General features: G+C 42.1%; 4 protein-coding genes and 1 long non-coding RNA gene across 5 annotated transcripts; 1 reads left to right on the top strand and 4 right to left on the bottom strand.

The window, feature by feature from the left end:
- Positions 1–196: 196 nt before the first annotated feature.
- Positions 197–1656, top strand: LOC103983470 (ethylene-responsive transcription factor 4-like). Its single transcript, XM_009400683.3, has one exon. It carries the CDS (start codon positions 283–285, stop codon positions 1030–1032), a length of 750 nt encoding a protein of 249 aa, XP_009398958.2. The 5' UTR covers positions 197–282; the 3' UTR covers positions 1033–1656.
- Positions 1657–4034: 2378 nt separating this feature from the next.
- Positions 4035–5474, bottom strand: LOC135634993 (uncharacterized). The gene is made up of 2 exons (XR_010495531.1): positions 5332–5474; positions 4035–5228 (listed from the first exon to the last, which is right to left on the bottom strand). It is a non-coding gene; the product is annotated as an uncharacterized LOC135634993 (long non-coding RNA).
- A 924-nt stretch (positions 5475–6398) lies between these two features.
- LOC135637254 (uncharacterized) lies at positions 6399–8825 on the bottom strand. The gene is made up of 2 exons (XM_065149859.1): positions 8463–8825; positions 6399–6837 (listed from the first exon to the last, which is right to left on the bottom strand). The coding sequence occupies exons 1-2, from the start codon at positions 8746–8748 to the stop codon at positions 6602–6604; spliced, it is 522 nt and encodes a 173-aa protein (XP_065005931.1). The 5' UTR covers positions 8749–8825; the 3' UTR covers positions 6399–6601.
- A 2320-nt stretch (positions 8826–11145) lies between these two features.
- On the bottom strand, positions 11146–13522 carry LOC135636641 (scarecrow-like protein 23). The gene is given in 2 exon segments (XM_065148515.1): positions 11146–11998; positions 12000–13522. Coding segments are annotated over 2 exon segments (1476 nt in total). The 5' UTR covers positions 13346–13522; the 3' UTR covers positions 11146–11868.
- A 712-nt stretch (positions 13523–14234) lies between these two features.
- Positions 14235–18763, bottom strand: LOC135636642 (uncharacterized). Its single transcript, XM_065148517.1, has 8 exons — positions 18420–18763; positions 17920–18054; positions 17757–17813; positions 17450–17542; positions 16695–16773; positions 16378–16502; positions 14991–15134; positions 14235–14768 (listed from the first exon to the last, which is right to left on the bottom strand). Exons 2-8 carry the CDS (start codon positions 18043–18045, stop codon positions 14529–14531), a joined length of 864 nt encoding a protein of 287 aa, XP_065004589.1. The 5' UTR covers positions 18046–18054; positions 18420–18763; the 3' UTR covers positions 14235–14528.
- Between the last annotated feature and the right edge of the window lie 289 nt (positions 18764–19052).

The raw sequence follows: 19052 nt of genomic DNA, 5'->3' as shown, positions 1-19052 counted from the left end.
CCGCGTAAGGGCGGTGGGGGCCCAGCTCCGTGATCCGAGTTGCACGGCGCGGAAGTGGTCGATGCGAACAGATGGTGGGCATCGCTCGACGGCGCCGAATTGTCCTCGATTGCCCCGCTCCACCGTCCAAATCTTGCAATCAACCCATATATAAACCCCTTCCCCCTCTCTTTTAACTCAGCCTCAGCCTCGCTTCTTGGATCAGAGTCATCGTACAATCGGGCAGAGCAAATAGAAGCCACTGCAATTAACAAAAGAGTAAAGAGAAACAGCACTTTACCCATGGCGACGAGGGAGAAGCCGGCAGCCGGCGATGAAGGAGGAAAGGAGACGCATTTCCGGGGGGTGAGGAAGCGGCCGTGGGGAAGGTACGCGGCGGAGATACGGGACCCGGGGAAGAAGAGCCGGGTCTGGCTTGGAACCTATGACACGGCCGAGGAGGCAGCGCGGGCATACGACGCCGCTGCTCGCCAGTTTCGCGGATCCAAGGCCAGGACTAACTTCCCCCGCCCGGACGCCTGCCCGTGCCCCGGGCCCGCCAGCGTCATCGTCGCCCCCTCCGCAGAAGCTGGCGGCGGCGGCGGCGGCGGCAGCCCCAGTAGCCAGAGCAGCACGGTGGAGTCCTCCAGCCGCGAGGCAGCTGTACCGCCCCTCGCGATCCCGCTCCCGCCCTCGCTCGACCTCGATATCCTCCGCCGCAGCGGCATCAGCGGCTGCGCTCGGTTCCCCTTCCAGCCGTACCCGGCTGTCGCCACCCCCGCCAGGCAGCCGGGACACCGGTACTTTCTCTTCGACACGATCGTCAGATCTGAGAAAGCAGCGGCAGCTGCGGCGATAAGCCGCCACCACCTCCTCACGCTGTACCCGCCCACGATCGTCGCCGATCTGAACTCTGCGATAGCCAGCGGCGTCCAGAGCGACTCCGACTCCTCGATGGTCAATCTCCACCGCAACCACCGCTCTTCGCCGCCGCACAGGATGCTACCCCTGGATCTCGACCTCAACCTTCCCCCTCCGCCCGAGATCACGTGATCCGCCCACCACCGCTTCCCCCACCTTCCCTCTCCACCACCCACCACCCCCAACACCTCTCCAAACAACAATATCCCGTTACCCGTCTCATTCCCCGCCTTGAAATACTTCTCTCGAATCAAGCCCAAAAAGGACCAACTTAGTATTCCGTTTTTCTTATTTCTTTACTTTTCACTTAGAGAGAGAAAGAGACCGAAAAATATTGTAAATATTTAGTTCTTTTTTCCTTTTTTTTCCCACAGAAAAGGAAACCCGTAGTACCATTTCCACTGACAATAAACGCTTTTTTTATATTCTACGGAGGGAAAACGAGGGATGGCTAGGCAGACTTTTGTCCATTTCTTGCTTGTTTCCATTGCGACAATTTGACAACCACCTTTCGTTGTCAACGATCACTTAGACGCGTCAGTAAGCTACTTCACGGGGCAGCGATTCTGATACTGAAGTAACTACTCCACCGTCGCTCACCAGCTTTGTTTGTGGGTCACCTACGAAACCAACCCCATCGGCTTGGACGCCCGTGACTTTATTTATATTTTTTTTCATCCTTCTCAAATTGGATTACGTTATGGTAATCGAGATGAATTGATTGGATACGGATAGTGATCCACCGTCATTCATAAATTAGGACCACGTCCTCCAACCTCTTATCTCGTATCATTACGAGGAAATTTTCGACGGTGCTCAACTCGATGATGTCGCAGAGCGCATTCTTACCGCGAACAAGTCGGCCCAACTATCTGACCACGAGTCAGCTCGCAGATTCAGGCACGAGTTCCGGGTGCGCCGCGCATCCATCGTGTCGTGGTGAGCCGTAAAGGTGGTATTAGGACAAAGCACAGGCTGTCTGATGACGTGGCATTTGATGACCGTACCAGCTCAGCCATCTCACACGAAGCGGGAACTCAACTGTATCTGTCCCATCCTTGTCTAAGACAATCGACAGTTAAAATAAGTACATTTTAAATCTCAGGCCTGTAATACTATCCACCTACACACGAACGGTCGTGAATCCACTACATCATTTTCATCATCCATCGCAACAGTTAGTCTTGACCGCAATTTGGTTCGAAACCAAACTGATCAAAAACTGAAATCGATCAACGATTTCAGGTTTAAGTTAAACTGACATCAGCTTCTAACGATTTCGTTCCGATTCCTAATACTTGGAGTGATATTGATTCAGTTCCAAATCGGAAGAAAAAAAAATCAATATTAAAAATAAAAATTAAGTATTAATAAAATATAAATAAATTAAAAATAATTTCGGTTCAATTAATCAAAACCTAAACTAAAATCGTCAATTTCAAAATCAAAACCACTAGTTCTTGAACTGAAATCGATCTGATTCTGTTAGAATCGACGATCCAATCGATCTGATTCCGCTTCCAAAACTTAGGTTTTGCTCTCTCCTCGCTTTGATGGTCTTAAAAAAGAGAGCCGTTCCATCCATCTCTCTCGGCCTTCAACTATAGTACCGCCATCTCCATTCTCTCCCTATCCACCTAACCAGCACTACTAATTCGAAACAAAGATGGCAAACTCACAGAAGAAGAAAGATCTACTTCAAAGCTTGATTTCGACCTCGAGTCGAGCTCATCTCGAGCTTGAGCATTTCTTACTGAAAGTGGATCAAATTTCATCATTCACCGGAGTTAACACTGTTCGTGCTTCAGCAACCAAATAGTTGTTCCAAATGAATGAAACTAACCTAACGTTCTCGTATAGACGATCCACACCAAGAACCTACGAAAGAAAAAAATTGCTAGCACCATAGGTTCTAATTAAGCCTTCAAATGTAAATTAAAATTAGATCCTGTCGGACCAGGTAAAGCCTCAACAAATCTCGTTGGTTTGTCTTTACAAGCCAGCCGTCTGCTCACAGATCGGCTTATACAAGGCTTTAGACTTAATTCCTGACTGAGTTAATTATAGTATAAGTTGGGACAGCCTATAGCACTTTCCCATACGACGTCTGCAGTCTCACAAGTTTCTGTTGACTCGTTACATAAGTTGCTCTTTGAACAAGTGTTAAAAGTGCCGACATTAGTATGTAGATGCTGCAGCAAAGAAAATATTAGCAGAGCTGGTGTTACCTCTTCACTGCGCATGCTATTCCTAAAATGAGTGGGAAATACTGTGCCGGCCTAACCAACCACAACAGAGAGAGCAAACAAGACTTTTAATCCTTGGTTTGGACAATGCTAAAGATATACTAAATTTTAAGTAGTATTTTTAGTTTTTTATGGCTCAAACTTGAAAGGGAAATCAATCTGTCAACTGATATTTCCCTAATTGAAAACTCTAATCTGCTTTGAAGCTTGAGTTAACTAAGTCAACTAGGAGTGACGTTTTAGTTCCACAAATTACACGATGCTTAATCCATTTCCAGGTGAAGCATATCCGAGTCCTCTGGTTTTATTCATGTTCTCACTTAGACTTCTACTAATTTGCTTCAAATTGTAAACTAAATTTTCTTCTATCTCCTCGTTTTCTAGATCTACGTGCAGAATCATAAATCATGTATAGTAAGCTTTGTTAATTTTCAGTAAAAACTACCTAAAACTGATCTTGGTTTGATCTCTGACATTCAATTGTAAACTTAACTTCACAAAGGCCACAGCAGAAGGAGCGAGAAAGTGTTGCATTATCCATTATAAATCTACGTGCTGATAAACTAATACCACTGATGAGGAACATAGATCAACATTCTCCTTCACTGCAGTTACAGGATACTAAAAAATCTTTTGACTACAAGGCCAAAACTTCAGTACTAAGCTGAGCACTTCAACCACCGTTTCATTTGGCAGGACTTTCAGAGTTGTATGGTGGGATTGTTCATCACAAACATATATATACAAAATGCTTGGATAAAAAATAGCATCAATAACTATAATTTGATTTTTTTTATAAAAATATATCAGCAAAAAACAAAATAAAGAGAGAAGTTAGAAGAAGCATTTAACATCATCCCCAAGACTACTCGGCTACATCTCAATAGCTGAACAATATAATTTGAGGAGAACTATTGCTAGTAATCAAGGACTAAAATGCTTGATTCACAGAATTATGTACTCATATCATGAGAGAAATACACATATATAATGCATGACAACGCGTCCAACATAGGCACAGTGCCACGCATCAAATTTGACAGTTCGCATTGGTCTGGTGCATTGCAACATCAGCTTGGTACAGTAAAATACACCATGCCAATACATAGCCACCGTGGATTAGCATGCGAGACATTAATTCTCACTGGTAGGACTACGTTGTGAGACATTAATCTTCACTAGTAGAAGAGACTAAGTAGAGGAGAACAGTATGTCGTCTCATAATAATCTCTACATTAGTACAACTGGAATCACTTTGGAGAGATTGTGCTCCTATATATTGCTTTTACTTGTATGAGTTCCCAAATGAAAATAGTTTTGACAAACAAATACTTCATGTTCCCCTTTGTGCTTAACACTCTTTTGACTGTGGTATGACTCGAGGATTCTCTTGTGAACAAGCTTAAACAGACGTTGATAAGAAAGACATCCCTATTACTAGATAGTCTTATAGGTTAAATTTGCTCCTATCTTGCATGTGTTTGACTTTGCAAGAAAATTGACTTTGAGACTGATGTCAATAGTTGCCCATAAAACTTAATACATATCTTCTCTAAGCATCAACCAATAATTGCATGAATATGATGGGGACGACACTAATTAGAAACAACTGCTTCCTTTAACTCTTTTGTCATTTTTTACGTCTAAAAATTAATGGCTGATTTGGCTCCTGAAGCTTTAAATGAGAAGGATCCTCTTCATATGCTGGACTTGTAAAACAAAGGTACATCCAAGATCAAGCTACATACATATTTATAATCCCGTAATATAGAATTGAGTAAGGCTGCATCATGTTTATCTTGATAAAATTATAGCTCAACCCATGTAGAATAAAATTAACAATGCGTGCCGTATATTTTTTGTTGAGCAATGATTTACCAGTAATTCTAGTCATTCTCCTTTTTCAATGCATATCTCCGACACTAAATTAATCAATAAAATGCATAAAGCGGCACAGGACAACTCAAGAGGGAACAAAAAGACACCACGACATACTATGCAGAGGAAGGACAAAATTCGAGTACCTTATCGGCATCGACCCTCAACGTCGAGACGAGCAGCAGTGGCGGATGCCTCCTCAACCTTGAAAAGAAACGAGAAAACAGAGGAAAAAGAGAGGTCAGTCACACGATAACCAAGTGCGCCTCCTCGATGATCGTCATCGAGAGGAAGAAAGCTAAACCACCTCGAATCCTCCGCCGCCATCTGGGGCTTCGTCGGATCCGAGTGCCTCCACGACGGCCGCAGAGAAGGAAGACACGGGAGGGGAGATGGGAGGGAAGGGAGCAATTGGAGCGAGGAGGAGATGGGTTTGGGGTTTGGGGGGCGGCAAATTTGGGGATACGAGGATGGCGTATATATATATATATGCGGTCATGAACCACATCGAACGTCAGATATCGGATCCGGTTGAGACTTGGTAGCGCTCAATCCGACCCAGTTAGCATCGATTAGATGACTTAAACGGAAGCCAATTTCTTTATAATACGATGATAACATGTAATACACCAATATATATACGCAGATATGATCATGAAATCACATCGAACGTCAGATATCGGATCCGGTTGAAACTTGGCAGTGCTCGATCCGATCAAGATGAGTCAGATCGAACACGGATTGGATCGGGAACGATTTGATTCAAAGCCAACTCCCTCAAATCGGTTGTCTCTTTTTTACTATTTATAATTAATGGATATAAATATTTTTAACTTATTAGTTAATTCTAACAAACTTTTTGGACTCTTTTTGTACCATTTTTGTTTCTTTCTTTTCTTCCCCTTTTTCTATTTCTTATTTTTGTTTTTCTTTATGAGAATCTTTCAACGTTGGTGATATAAAATTAAAAAAAATAGATAATCAACTTAGATAATTAAAAATCAAAGAGAATACTTGTTAGATTGATTTAACCTTTTAAGATTTAAGATGTCAAATTATAAGCCCAAAAGATGATATCCATTTTTGACTACCTGCAAATTACAAAAGAATATTTTGACTACAACATCGACCAATTATTAGCGACCACAACAAACATACTCTCTTCTTCTTTCCTCTACAAATATCAGAAGAAGAGATAGGAAAACAAAAATAGGAGTGTGATCATCTATTCTCAAAACCAATAAACTCTAACAGATGGAAGGCATACACTAAAAGAGAACATTGGACTTTTAGTCATCTTCTAAGTAAATTGCAATGGACTTTGTAGATTGTGTTAAGTGTTTTTATACAATAAACATTACTCCATGATGCATCTAAAGAAAAGCAACCATCAGTGTATTTATTGACCATTCAAATCAGAGACCAAAGAGCCTCAAGAAAAAGGCAGCAATTCGAGACATCAATAGAACATGGAATCCATGTCAAAACAGTCTCAGTGAGGAAATTCATGTGGTATTGGTAAGACTATAATCTTATTGATATGATGCATACTTGCTAGATGATAATGTAACTCACCATTAGTCCACTAGCTTCGGCACAAGCTGCTCTGTGGGTTCACTTAGAGGTACTCTTTCTATTTTTGAAACTTGCTCGTTTCCATCGACAGATGGTTTTATGAACACATTGAACAAGATGTTGTTCAGAACCGTAAGTAGGACAAGTGCAACGGCAGTATATGCAAGATAAGACCCTGACACTTCTGGCATATCATCAGTCCTCTTGCCGGTTATCAGATCTCTGTCTAGAATAGGCTCTGCAATTTCATTTACGTAAATTGTTGTTAAAGGTGAATAAGAAATTGAAATATGTTATAATACCACTAACATGTAGTGCATGAAATTGTAATCCAGGAAACTAAATGTAACCGAACACCAAATTGGCTATCTTGAAATTTCATTATTAGTTCCACATCGTATCCTGTCATAGAAGTGGATCGTACAAAAGGGAAACACTTACTATTTGCATCACCTTATTTTAGATGGTTCTATTTCTTCTAACAAAACAATCATTCCATTAAATATGACATGGTAGAATCATGACTTGTAGCATATGGTACTTCGAAATAATTTCTTTGCAAGTATAGACTTCCACCCAAATCCTTATTTTTTGTGTCCTCACGAATATAGAGTCTATAAACAATAACAACAATTAGAAAAAGTTGTTATCAACAATTTAATGACAACTACATGAACCCTATTCACCATTGAACACTAATAACAGCAGCGTCATGCAACAATTCCCCTCATACCTCTCTTATCATTTGTAATTGGATTCTCTTCGGTCTTCTTCTTCCCCTCTCAGCACCTTTGTTTTCAATTTATGCACCTCATGCCATTGGTGCATTTATAATTTTCAAATGATCTTAGACTATATCCCCTTGTTTCGGCAGTGACCAGTCTAACTAATTTCTGATGACCAATGATAACGAAACAATTAGGGATAGGAAATTAAGCGATCAAGAAAATATATCAAGATCTTCCATAATCATTTAGATTCAATCGAACTACAATTCACATTTCTAAGTGAAGCATTTACAATCAGAAATTTATGATGAACGCATTTCAGATAGTTGAGCGATCCCTTAGCTTCTATATCCTATCTTTATCATTTTGGCATTTATAATATGCAATCAACTCTATATGCAATTCAGGCCTTGACTTCCTTAAATAGTTTTGCCATTCCATGTCTCCTAAAGAAATCCTCTGGTTATTATCTCAAGATGCAGAAGTAGCAACTGAAATCAGAACCCACTAGTTTGTACTACTATGAGAAATTCAGCCTCCTGAAGAGATCAGATCCTGTCATGTATTGCCAGCTTGCACTTATTTTCAGCCATTCAATTGATATCCATATTGATTTAAGATTTTCCTTAAAAAATACATTCATCTCATCTGTGTTGCTTTCCAGGACAAACAAAATGAATACATTCATTCATCTCTCTCCCTTCCTCCCTCCTTCCTTTCTTATCCTTCAATCTCTTTCATTATTCTCCTTTTAAATTTCTTTCTTTCTTTCTTTCCTTATCACTGCTGTTATAGAATTTGCTGCACAATTCAACCATGCAAAATCAATTTCAAGATTAACAGTCAACAAGCTTATCATTAATTCCTTATACACATATTGATATGTCCCATTCACAGAGATTTTCATCTCCTTTTGAGGTATGCAGTCTACTTCTGCAGCTTTTGGAGACATACCCAATGCCCCCTTTCTCTGGTCTTACTACGACACAAGAACAAAGGCAAACATCGCAATTGACCAAAAAACATGATATAATTCATCCAAAACCACAGATTACTCCATGCAATTTGAAGCGTTAAAGCAATGAAACAGCGAATGGAAACTACAAATATGACCTAGAGAAATTAGGAGGCGTACCTAAAGGAGGAGGAGAGGGCCGCTTCTTCTTCGGGAGGGCTTCCTGCTGCGCGAGGGACTCGAGCTGCTGGTCGAGCCGCTGCAATGCTTCCCGGGCCTTGCTGGGGTCGACCTCGAACCGGGTTTCTTCCCCACCCATGGCGCTAATTGCAGTGAACAGCCGCCTGTGAGCCCTCCTCCGAGCAGGGCCAGGAGCTCCTACGATGTTGAAGCTAAAGGCGGCATTCAGAGGCGAGGCGAGGAGAGCGGCTCTGTGGTGGACGAGCTGAGGCGGCGACGGAGACATGAGAGCCGATCGCCCACGCCTGGCAGCGAATGCACTGCGTTCGTCGAACACTTGGTGGGGGAGTAACGGACATTAATTCACATAATATGCACGAAATTACGAAAAGGAAAAAAGAAATATATGCTCTAATTTCAACAAAAAATAAATAAATTCACATAATTAATATTTTCTCTAAAATTAAATTAATAATTACATATTCGTCATCTTAGAAAAATTCTCAAATGAAATTAATAATCATAATATAAGATAATTTGGATTAAATCATATCAAGTCTAAAATCGTGTTGGACCTTTGAAATTTATATTCAGCCTATTTATATTTCTTGAAGAAAAATGTCCTAAAAGCTCTCAACATATTTTTTTTTTCCTTATCACACTATTTAAGACCCTAAAATGCAAAGCACTCATTTCTTATTTTTCAAAAGTAAATTTCTTCAAACCAAAGATTTTGCAAATTTACAAAATATTGTTCATCAAATTTTGTTTATAAATCTATGTCGAGCTCAATATAATTTTACCATCGTAAAATAAATAGATTATTTTCATAACTCAAACTATGATCATCTAACTCAAAAAATATCTCAATATAAAAATGATGAGTTCTTGAATAGAGTATCCATCTTGATTAGCTTTGTGATAAAAAAAATAATCTTTTTAATCTTCAAAAATAATTTCTTCAAACAAAAAAAATTTATAAATATAAAATCCTTCTAAGACCTAAATATTATTTTTAAAAATTATCAATTAAATATTTTTTAAATAAATGTATGTCTTTCTCAGCGTAATTTTGCCATTTTAAAATAGATAGATTATTTTCATGACTCAAATTATGATATATTTGACCTCCAAAAGCACAAAAGAGAAGAGTCTTTAATTGAAGTGCCTATTTTGATTGGTTTTGTGGAAAAAGCATATAGTCTTGTGTGTTTATTTTCAAATTTTTTTATGATTTTGTTTATGTAAATGTAATGAGTGGGGTTTATAGATAATGTCTCCTTTATACCCATAAAAGTAAATATCCACTTGTAAAAAGAGTTTTTACTTGATACTTTGCAATGTTCTTATAATGAACTATGCATCTTATGTACCACCACAAGAATCATGTGGTTTGTGATAAGGAAAGTCTATCTATCTATTCACCATTCACACAAAATGCATTAAAAATAAAAGTAAAATAAAAGAGAAAGAAAGTTTTTGTTCCTCAATTTTTCTTACTTAGTAGTTATTGGCTCATCCTCCAATTTATCGGAGTTTAATTTTATTGGAGAGAGTTCATCTTTTTTTTTCATTCTTGAATTAATCTTCGTTAGAAATGTCTCTCATGTCTTATATATATATATACTTGAAATATAAAATAATTAGGTATTTAATTCGATATGCATATGATATTATCAAATTACGTGTCGAGTCGAGTCGAGGTGAACCCCATCCACTACCATATCGAACGCGAAGAGGAACCCGACCTATGGGTCCCGCAGATCGAGGACCCAGACGAGAGGGTGAAAAGTCGTAGGGGAGGATCGTGGGTACGCGTACAAGGAGTCGTATTCATTCCAATGACACCTACATCAAGATGGATGCTGATTGGGGCTGCGCTGGGACCCGTCACGGTCCCAGCATCGGATCCAATAGGGAAAAGCCGTGTCGTGGTTCCTGGCGGGGCGCGGTTGGTTCACACTGGTCTGGCTCTCATCCACGACTGAATGATTGGGCTGCGTAGGTGTTGGACGATATGACGCAGCACATGGCGGGAGACACGGCGAGAGGACGACACCGCGGCCGCAGGTCGCAGATGGAGACGTCCGCTCAACTTGTGCTGCTGACATTGCGGCCGAGATTGACGACTCACCCATTCACTCTCTCTCACTCACCGTGTGATTTCATGCAACACACATCTCCCTCACCAAGTAATTATATCCTTCATCCGAACTATTTGCTAGGAATAGTTCGACAAATTCTGAGATTTTTCTTAAATAACTTTTTTTTTTTTCGACAACGTCGTAACCATAGTTATCGAAATCGGATAGAACATCAGTCTCGTAAAATCTGAAGTCACTAATTAATTTATTGAATCACCATACCATGTCCAATGATCAAACAATAAGTTTAATATTTTTTAAAAAATATATTATATTAAAAATATATAATAGTGTAAAAGAAGAAAGTTAATAAGGAATCATTTAATCAACCTACAAGGAATTGGAGTATATGAGCTCCAAAAAATACGAGCATAGATTTTATCCTTTTCGAACATATAAACTTCAAAAAGCATATAAGAGACATCTGACGGATTTATGAACCATTCGTTTCTATACTCCTCAATGAATCAATATAGAATATAGTATATTTTTTTATTTTTTTATTTTTATAATAAAAAATAAAATATCTTAGGTTGGAATTAAACTCTAAAACTTCTTGTAATTATTCCGTAAGGTAGTATAGTTAAAGACAAGAATCATGGACATACCTTATCTGGGAACGCCAGAGTATTTGGACATGGTGAGAGAGAGAGAGAGAGAGAGAGAGGGGGGGGGGGGGGGGGAGTAAGAACTCAAGGAGAAGGAGGCGGAGGAGGAGAAAGATGCAGCGCAACGAGTGTTACAGAGCTGAGAAGAAATGTCTGTCCGCACTTAATGCGGTATTGTATTTTTCGCACTCCGATGTTTCTTCTCAGACTGTCTCCGGGCATTCGTTGAGGCCAACGCCTAACAAAATCCACAGTGGATCCCATTGCAGATTCCCGTGTCCAGTGATTGCTGCAACAGTCATCGCCAGAGAGTGGCAGTGGTCTTGCCAGTTTCCAGCCATGATTGGGCCATCTCAGGACAAAGCCATGTTGCTATTCCTTTCAACCCTTCTTTTGTGTACCTCTCTGTGAGTCTTGTCGTGGCACTCCAGAATAATGCATGTCCTGTTCCCATTCCTATCTCCGCAGCTGCCACCGCCGCAGGAGGATGAAGAAGGAAGGAAGCACATCTCCTTAGACTCACTTCTCCAGTGAACGAACTTGCAGGCTGCTGCAGCATCCACATTCCACTGTACATATTCCACGGCCAGAACGATGAAATGGCAGATCCCAGAGGCGATCTGCCATTATTGCCAACTCCACCCTCACTCATCATCAAGAAGCTTCACCCTTCCCACATCCTAATATAAAGAGGAACAACATGGTGACTGTTAGACGAGAGAAGCTCACGGTTCTATGAAATGTGAGGGATCCTGTCGGCTTCCACGTCGTGGTCGTCGGCGGCAGGTTGCCAAGCGGATGCGGTGAGCAAGGACAAGTCCTTCCAGCCCAGCTTCAAGCATCCGTGCTCCTCCACGAGAGTGTATCCCTTCCATGGGAACATGCCCAGCAGCAGGTTGGCCTGCGCCGCCGGGCTGCCTGCCAGCGACACCCGACGGAACCCCGCTTTGCTGAGCTCCTCCCCCCACCTCTCCACCTTCACCTCCCCCGTCCGCTTCGGGCCGCCCACGGCCACGATGTTTTTTATCTCGGCGGCTAGTAGCTGCCGCTCGACGGCGTGGCGCTCCTCGCTGTCGGCGCCGGCGCCGTCGCCGAGAGCGTCGAAGAGCGCGGAGTAGTAGTGCAGCGCCTCGACGAAGCGGCCCAGGAAGCCGCCCGCGTGGCTGAGGTCCTGCTCGACGATGGTGATCAGCTTGGGGCGGAGCGCCTGGAGCAGGCGCACCGTGCCGGCGTCGGAGCCGGTGACGTCGTAGAGGCAGTGGTGCATCCAGTGGACGACGGTGGCCTCGCGAGGGTGGCGCGGGGCGAGAAGGGGGGCCGGGTCGGCGAGGTGCCCGATCTTGCCCTCCAAGGGGTGGAACTCGAAGGGGAGGCCGAGCGCCTCCGCGAAGTCGGAGAGGCGGCGGCCGGTGGCCTCGAGTAGCTCGATGGAGGAACCGACGCCGGTGAGGCGGAGGGAGCGGAGCTTGGCGGGGCGGGAGGCGAGTATGTGGAAGAGGCCCGGCCATTGGAGGCCCTGCATGATGTCGAGGTCCACGACATGGACGCAGTCCTCGCCGTCGAGGGCCTCGAAGATGGCCTGGTTGGCGGTGAAGTGGGAGAACTTGACGAGGGGGGAGATGGCGTTGTAGGAGTTGAAGGCGTGCGAGATGCGTCGCTGGGTGGCGGCCACGGCAGCAAGCGGAGAGTAAGCGCCCAGGAAGGAGCTCACGATGCGGGCGCGCAGTGCGTCAGCGAAGTAGGCCGCGACGCGCTCGGGGGAGGAGCCGAAGGGGGACGCCAGCTCCGAGATCTCCGGGAGCAGGTCCCGGGCCTCCGCGAGCTGGTCCGCGGCCACCGCCTCAGCGCAGCGGAGAAGGAGGCCGAGTAGCCGGAGGCCCCGCGACTCAGCTCCCCGGCCCTCCGCCTCCACGTGCTCCTCCTCGGCCACGACGATCTCCATCTCAGGCTGGTGTTGGTTGCGCTTCTTGCGAGCGCGGTCCTCGTCCTCGACGTCGCCGCACCCAGGGGTCGCGTGGCCGGGAGCTGCGGTGGAGCCGCCAGCAGAGGAGGAGGAAGGGTCGCGTTCGGGGCGCTTGGGTCTCATGGCGTTGGCCTTGATGGAGGGCCGACGCTGCACGCTCCGAAGCATCACGAGAGCCAAATCTTATATGGAACGGAAAGCAATTGGACGAAGAAGCAAAAGAGATGGCAGGAGGAGGATCTCTTCGATGTAGAGGAGGAGGGGGAGGAGGAAGAAGAGGAAGGAGATGGTGTTGTTATGGCGTCAAATCGGTGTAAGCGTCAGCTAGCGGCCGCCCGGGCTGTCGCCGTCCTTTTTGTTGGGTTTATCTGCGTCCCGTAGTTGTTTCTTTCCCCCATTATTATATCTGTTTTCGCTTTCATTTCATCAAACGGCTTAAGGCCAGTTGGAGTCGCATCTTTGGATCTCGACTGGATGCTCCATCCCATGTCTCGACCGAGTGGCCAACCAGCGAAAACACAAGTCCGAAGTTAACTCGCCACGGTGGGTCCAGTGGGGCCCACCTGCGATAGACCAATGAGCATCCGACGTTATGCGTTTGGTCACTGCCGAGTCGTTGCAAGGGGGGGGGAGAGAGAGAGAGAGTAGCAGCGGCTGCTTGCACTTGTGAGGCTGCAATTGCTGGCTTGAGTACAGCCTCACACAGACAAGAGATGGATTGTGAGATGAAAGGATGAGAAGGGGGGAGGAGGGGATGGTGAGTGAGTGAGAGCTTATGATGTATCTTGACAAGGTTAAGCACAAAATGGCACCGAAGTGGGCCCACCGAAGAAGAGCCAGGTTGGCCATTGTAACCATTGGCTGAGCCTCCCACCTCACCTCATGATTACGTGAAATATCTAATTATTTATGCATGTCTCTATTTATTTATTTCGAGTCAACGTTTGATTTCATCCACATACATATTTCATTGCTGTTGTGTTGTCCTGACATCACATCACTGAATTCATACACAATTTCCAAAGATATGTACAGTTATTTCGAAGCAAACAGCATATGAGAGTTATCAAAGCGATTCTTCTTGCTTCTAGTTAAAAATGGTATTCAAGCAAAATCTCCACACAACATCACTTGATGGGGATAGCAACAGCTTACGGTCTCAAATTAGGAACCATTTTGCAGCAAGGTTACGAGAGTCGGGGCAGGAATCTTAAGGAGTAAATAGCTTTGATAACATGACAGAAGTTGCATCTTCCCCCAACATTTCCACTGACACTCAGAAAATTGATCTGCCAGAAGGAAAGTGACCAAACATTTGTTAGGCTCTCTTCTGTTGGGAGGAGAAAGCAAATTACTGGTCCTCAGCGGATGCTTCTGCAGCAGCAATCTCTGAATCCAGTAACGACATCAGCTGCTCCCCGACATGCTTTGCTACCGATATCATGTCAAGAATAACACTGGGGTCTAAGCCTGCACCCCCTCGTTTCGTCAACCCACAGATGTGGCCATGCCGATTCACGGAAATAGACACCGCAGAGCTCATTTGAGACTCCTCTTCCGAGGTTGCATCTACAATGTAGTGCCTGCTGACCTGACAACATTCGACTGTTATATATATGACCAATGCAACATGAAACACTAGTTTTGACATAGTAGCTTGCAAGCAATTTGTTGCATGTTTGATGGTTGGTAGCCAGGTTATTTAAGTCCATACATGTGGATCCAGGCAACAAGGATGTTGTTTTCTTAATTGTAAAAATGAAAGACGAAATCAGTGCACTAGAGTGGTAACCATAGCAACAATTTCTCTTACCTTAGTTAAAGTCACTACGACGGGTACTCCACTAGTGTCAAACTGCAAGAACTCTTCATCACTGACGTCGACGTCTGGTTGGTCATTAGGTGAAGCTCCAAGATTGACGGTGACCTTTGGAATGCCTGTATTGCTCAAAGCTACCTGGCAAGAAAGTATACACTGAGAATTGCTGCTCCATGAAACTTTCGAGAAGACATCAATAACTTTGCACCATTTTATAGTTTAGATCAAAGGATCTTATTTAGTTCATCGTTAATTAGACAGCAAGCTTTGGCATAATCAAAAGAGTGTTTCTTTGCAACTTGGGTCACTAAAATTCGAACCACAGAAACAGTCCCTCTGGTTATAAAGGTAAGGCCATTCAAGTTGATTCTCCCTAGACCTTGTATTAGCAGAAGCCTTGTAAAGTGGGGTTCGTAATTTTACGTATTGGATCATCACCACCAAAATTAAATATCATCTTTCATACTCATTTAGTGGGCAACAATGATCCGTAGCTTAAGATAACAATAAACAGAGTTCACAACGAGGTGAAGCACATAAAGTCAGCCAGAAATCATTTAATGAATATACAGTTTAAAGCCACTTTGTGATTGTGAGATCATTCCATTCTAAACTCATTACTACTCTCTTTTATGCAAAATTTTGTATGTTGTTGAGACTAGTAGATTCCTGATTTCTGAGCTCAAACTAAATTAGAATGGTTAGCAACATGAACTTGTAAGAATTGAAGTAATTAACTACTGAGATTCTTGTCATTTAAAACCAACAAAACATGTAATGACAAAATAGTTAGGTTTTTTTAACAAAACAGTTAGTTACTGTATTCTTTAAAAAGTTGAGAGATAACTAATACGAAATGCACAAAATCAACTTCCTTAACACTTCAAAACGAACTTTGGTCTTAAAAAGATATTGGAGATAAAGCATTTCATGTATAATAAATAAATTGAAGTGTATACATAAAATGAATGCTTTGCTTGAGATCAGCAGGAGTTTATCTTCAGCCTCCTGAAAAAATCCTTTTCTTCAGTAAGAGTACAAGTCTATTAAAGAGTTCTGTCAGACTCTTTTAATGCACTATTGAGAAAATAGAAAATGATAGAATAATGCTCAGAGAGTAGTAAGCTAATAGACTGAGTCTTCAGAGAAAGCAATGACTACAAGTAGGCATAAACAAAATCCTAGAAGCCACAGAAATATATTCATGCTTCCCAATTAGTCACATAAGAAAATCAGCACAATGTATGACTTTGTCATGCAATCAGAAAACTCCTATCTCTTCAGATTAGATAACAAATTAATTTGTTAGCACAAACAAAATGTTAGTAGTCACAGAAAGATACATGGTGCTGACTTTTCTTCTACCAAGAACAATTATTACCTTGATAGCAGCAGCCAATGCATCAAGTAGGTTTCCATCTGAACTCACAACAAGTCCATCAATGTACAAATCCCAGCATACCTTGCCCTCAACAATGACTAGTGATGAGAGGTCAATTCCAGCCCCTGACATACACTTCTGAAACATCAGCAGCAAAAAGAAAGCCAACGACATGATCTTCTCATTTTCATAAAAGTTTTCTAGTGTATCTTGAATGCACTTGATTGTGGGGATTTTAATAGCCAATGAGAGAGGTTCTGAAAAGTTGGGAATCATGTTATGATAATCAATATTCAACTTTTTTAGAGTATGAATACCTGCTCCACTCCTTCCACCTAGTAGGCATCTCTGGAGAGCAAATGAGAGCTCTGTAGACAGTTCTTCACCTCCCCTTCCCTGAATATTTTCAATAAACAGGTCGACATCAGTTTCTAACATAAATAAATTTATGACAATAATAAATTTTCACTCAGGAGTTGAAATCTTACATTTGTTCCAAATGGCTACATTTACTTCTCGTATAAGGAAAACTTAATGGTTTTAAATTTAGATGAATTCAGTGTCTTCCATTTAGTGCAGCTTAATGCAAGTACGATAGACAGACACTTGATCATCTGTTAGTTTCAAATATAAACATTAAAAGTTGCTCTATTCTTTGTTATGAGTTTAGGGCACATAGGTGTTCAAATATAAACATTATCCATCCGTCCAAACGTATTCAATTTATTTATCAAGTTTCCATTAAGTCATCTAATCATTCGCTGCTTTTCTCTGAAAAAATTCTCTCCTTCGAACCTACACTCAGAATATAGCTTCTCTCTTCTTTTTTCCCCAAATGACTGCACTTACTTCATAATGAGCTTCCATCTATCTCATTTGGTATGCATCCATTATCATTTTGGTGTCTTGTGAAACATGTCATGTAATTGTACTAAAAAGCCTAATGCAGAACTGCATTCTATTTTGCCAGTTGTTTTGTAAGTAGTTTTCTTGTCACAGACATACATTTTCTCGGAGGTAATTTGCACAAAAGAGCATATTTGACATTATATAAAAAAAAAACCCCACAAACCTCAAACATGGGTGCTGCTGTCGGGCTGCAGTCAATGAAAATGGCAACTTTCCCTTTGTCGGGTTGAAGAGGGTGTGGCTTCCCTAATTCTGCCTGCATCAACCAATAGAGAAAAATAGATGCACAAGTAGTGCACAAATTCACAAAGATAACCTACTATAAGAATAGGATGCTATGATTGATGATCTCAAGAAATCTTAACCTATTAGTTCTGAGATTTTGATCTAGGAAAGGGAGAAAACAAACTTCAGGCCCCTACTCTTAACACAGTACTTTAAGTTAACTATGAGATAAGCAGATAATGCACCTTGATGCTTACAATCACATCAGTTGCACCCAATCTAACTCGAGCAGAACCATTTGCCTGCAGAATTTGACATTAAATATGAGATTAAAATATTCCTTACTAAACGGAAGGAACAAAAGGAATAAAAAATGATACTTATTCAAACAAAACAGCAACTTTTCACCTGAGGAATGACCCCTGTTTCAACAGATATGGGCCGGTAGCGGAGTCTTTGGCGGCCATCGGTGCGGAGATCCTGTGCAATCCCGCCCCGTATGAAGCGCTTCTCTCCCTCTGACAGCCCCACCATTCTCTTCCCCTACAAAGAATAATTAGAAGAAAAAGTGTGAAAGCATTAACCATATAAAAAGAATAACGAGAAACTACAATGTATAGAATTCTCTATCACTACTCTCGCAAATAAAGTAAATTCCAGAGTTAAACTAATCTAAAAGATCAAATCAACTTTGTATAGATCAGATAAAGAACTGTGGCAGGAATCGAAAATAACTAAGATATAAACAATTTACACAAGATTTTATGCTTTCTTTCCATGTCGCATTTAAATGAAATTAGTCGATTGGAGAAATATTAAGAATGTAGGTTACTGTCTGTACTTGCTGTTTACTCTTGTATAACGAGCTTACTCGACTACTATTACACAGGTGATTGCAAACTGGTTACCTATAACAGTGGCAGAGCCGACCAATGCTCGGCGGTGGCTGAGGGAGATCCGAAGTCGGGAAGGTGGCGACGAGCAGTATGCGGCAGGTCTCCACCCCAACCGTCGCAAAGAGGAAACCAAACCACAGTGGCCGCTTCGAGGCAGCGGTGGAGCAACACGTTGTCGCGAATACGTCGGAGCGGCCGATGGCTGAGCAGCGAGGAACCAAAGGGTGAGAGAGCGGAGGGTATGCCTCGTCGGTGCGAGGAAAGTGAACACTTCGTCGGGGCAGGGCAGCAGAGACGAGTGAAGGGGCGGCCAGGAAGAGGAGAAAGGAAAGAACGACGAGGGCTTGCGGGCGGGTTTCTGAGAGACTTTGTCCTTCCCTAAGCTTGATTTAAATGACTTATTTACCCTCAACATTTTGCCCATTAAAATTATATTTATATATATATTTTTTTAAAAAAAATATTTTATTATTTTTAAATCTTTCCTTCATTTAAATTTTTATTTTATTATTTTTTAAATATTTCAAATATTTTATTATTTTTCATAAAAATAATAATAGCCTATGTAATGTTGTGAACATTTGCCCATTAAAATTATATTTTATTATTTTTCATAAAAATAATAATAGCCTATGTAATGTTGTG

This window comes from Musa acuminata, chromosome BXJ3-4 (genome assembly GCF_036884655.1).
Source record: "Musa acuminata AAA Group cultivar baxijiao chromosome BXJ3-4, Cavendish_Baxijiao_AAA, whole genome shotgun sequence".
NCBI classification, from domain to species: domain Eukaryota; kingdom Viridiplantae; phylum Streptophyta; class Magnoliopsida; order Zingiberales; family Musaceae; genus Musa; species Musa acuminata.
This window is presented reverse-complemented; position numbering and strand designations above follow the sequence as displayed.

Coding starts and splice junctions, on each gene's coding strand:
- LOC103983470 (XM_009400683.3), top strand. CDS start 283: ATGGCGACGAGGGAGAAGCCGGCAGCCGGCGATGAAGGAGGAAAGGAG.
- LOC135637254 (XM_065149859.1), bottom strand. CDS start 8,748: ATGTCTCCGTCGCCGCCTCAGCTCGTCCACCACAGAGCCGCTCTCCTC. Junction 6,838..8,462: donor GCCCTCTCCTCCTCCTTTAG/GTACGCCTCCTA, acceptor ATGAAATTGCAG/AGCCTATTCTAGACAGAGAT.
- LOC135636642 (XM_065148517.1), bottom strand. CDS start 18,045: ATGGTGGGGCTGTCAGAGGGAGAGAAGCGCTTCATACGGGGCGGGATT. Junction 17,543..17,756: donor ATGTGATTGTAAGCATCAAG/GTGCATTATCTG, acceptor TGGTTGATGCAG/GCAGAATTAGGGAAGCCACA. Junction 16,774..17,449: donor CAGCAGCACCCATGTTTGAG/GTTTGTGGGGTT, acceptor GAAAATATTCAG/GGAAGGGGAGGTGAAGAACT.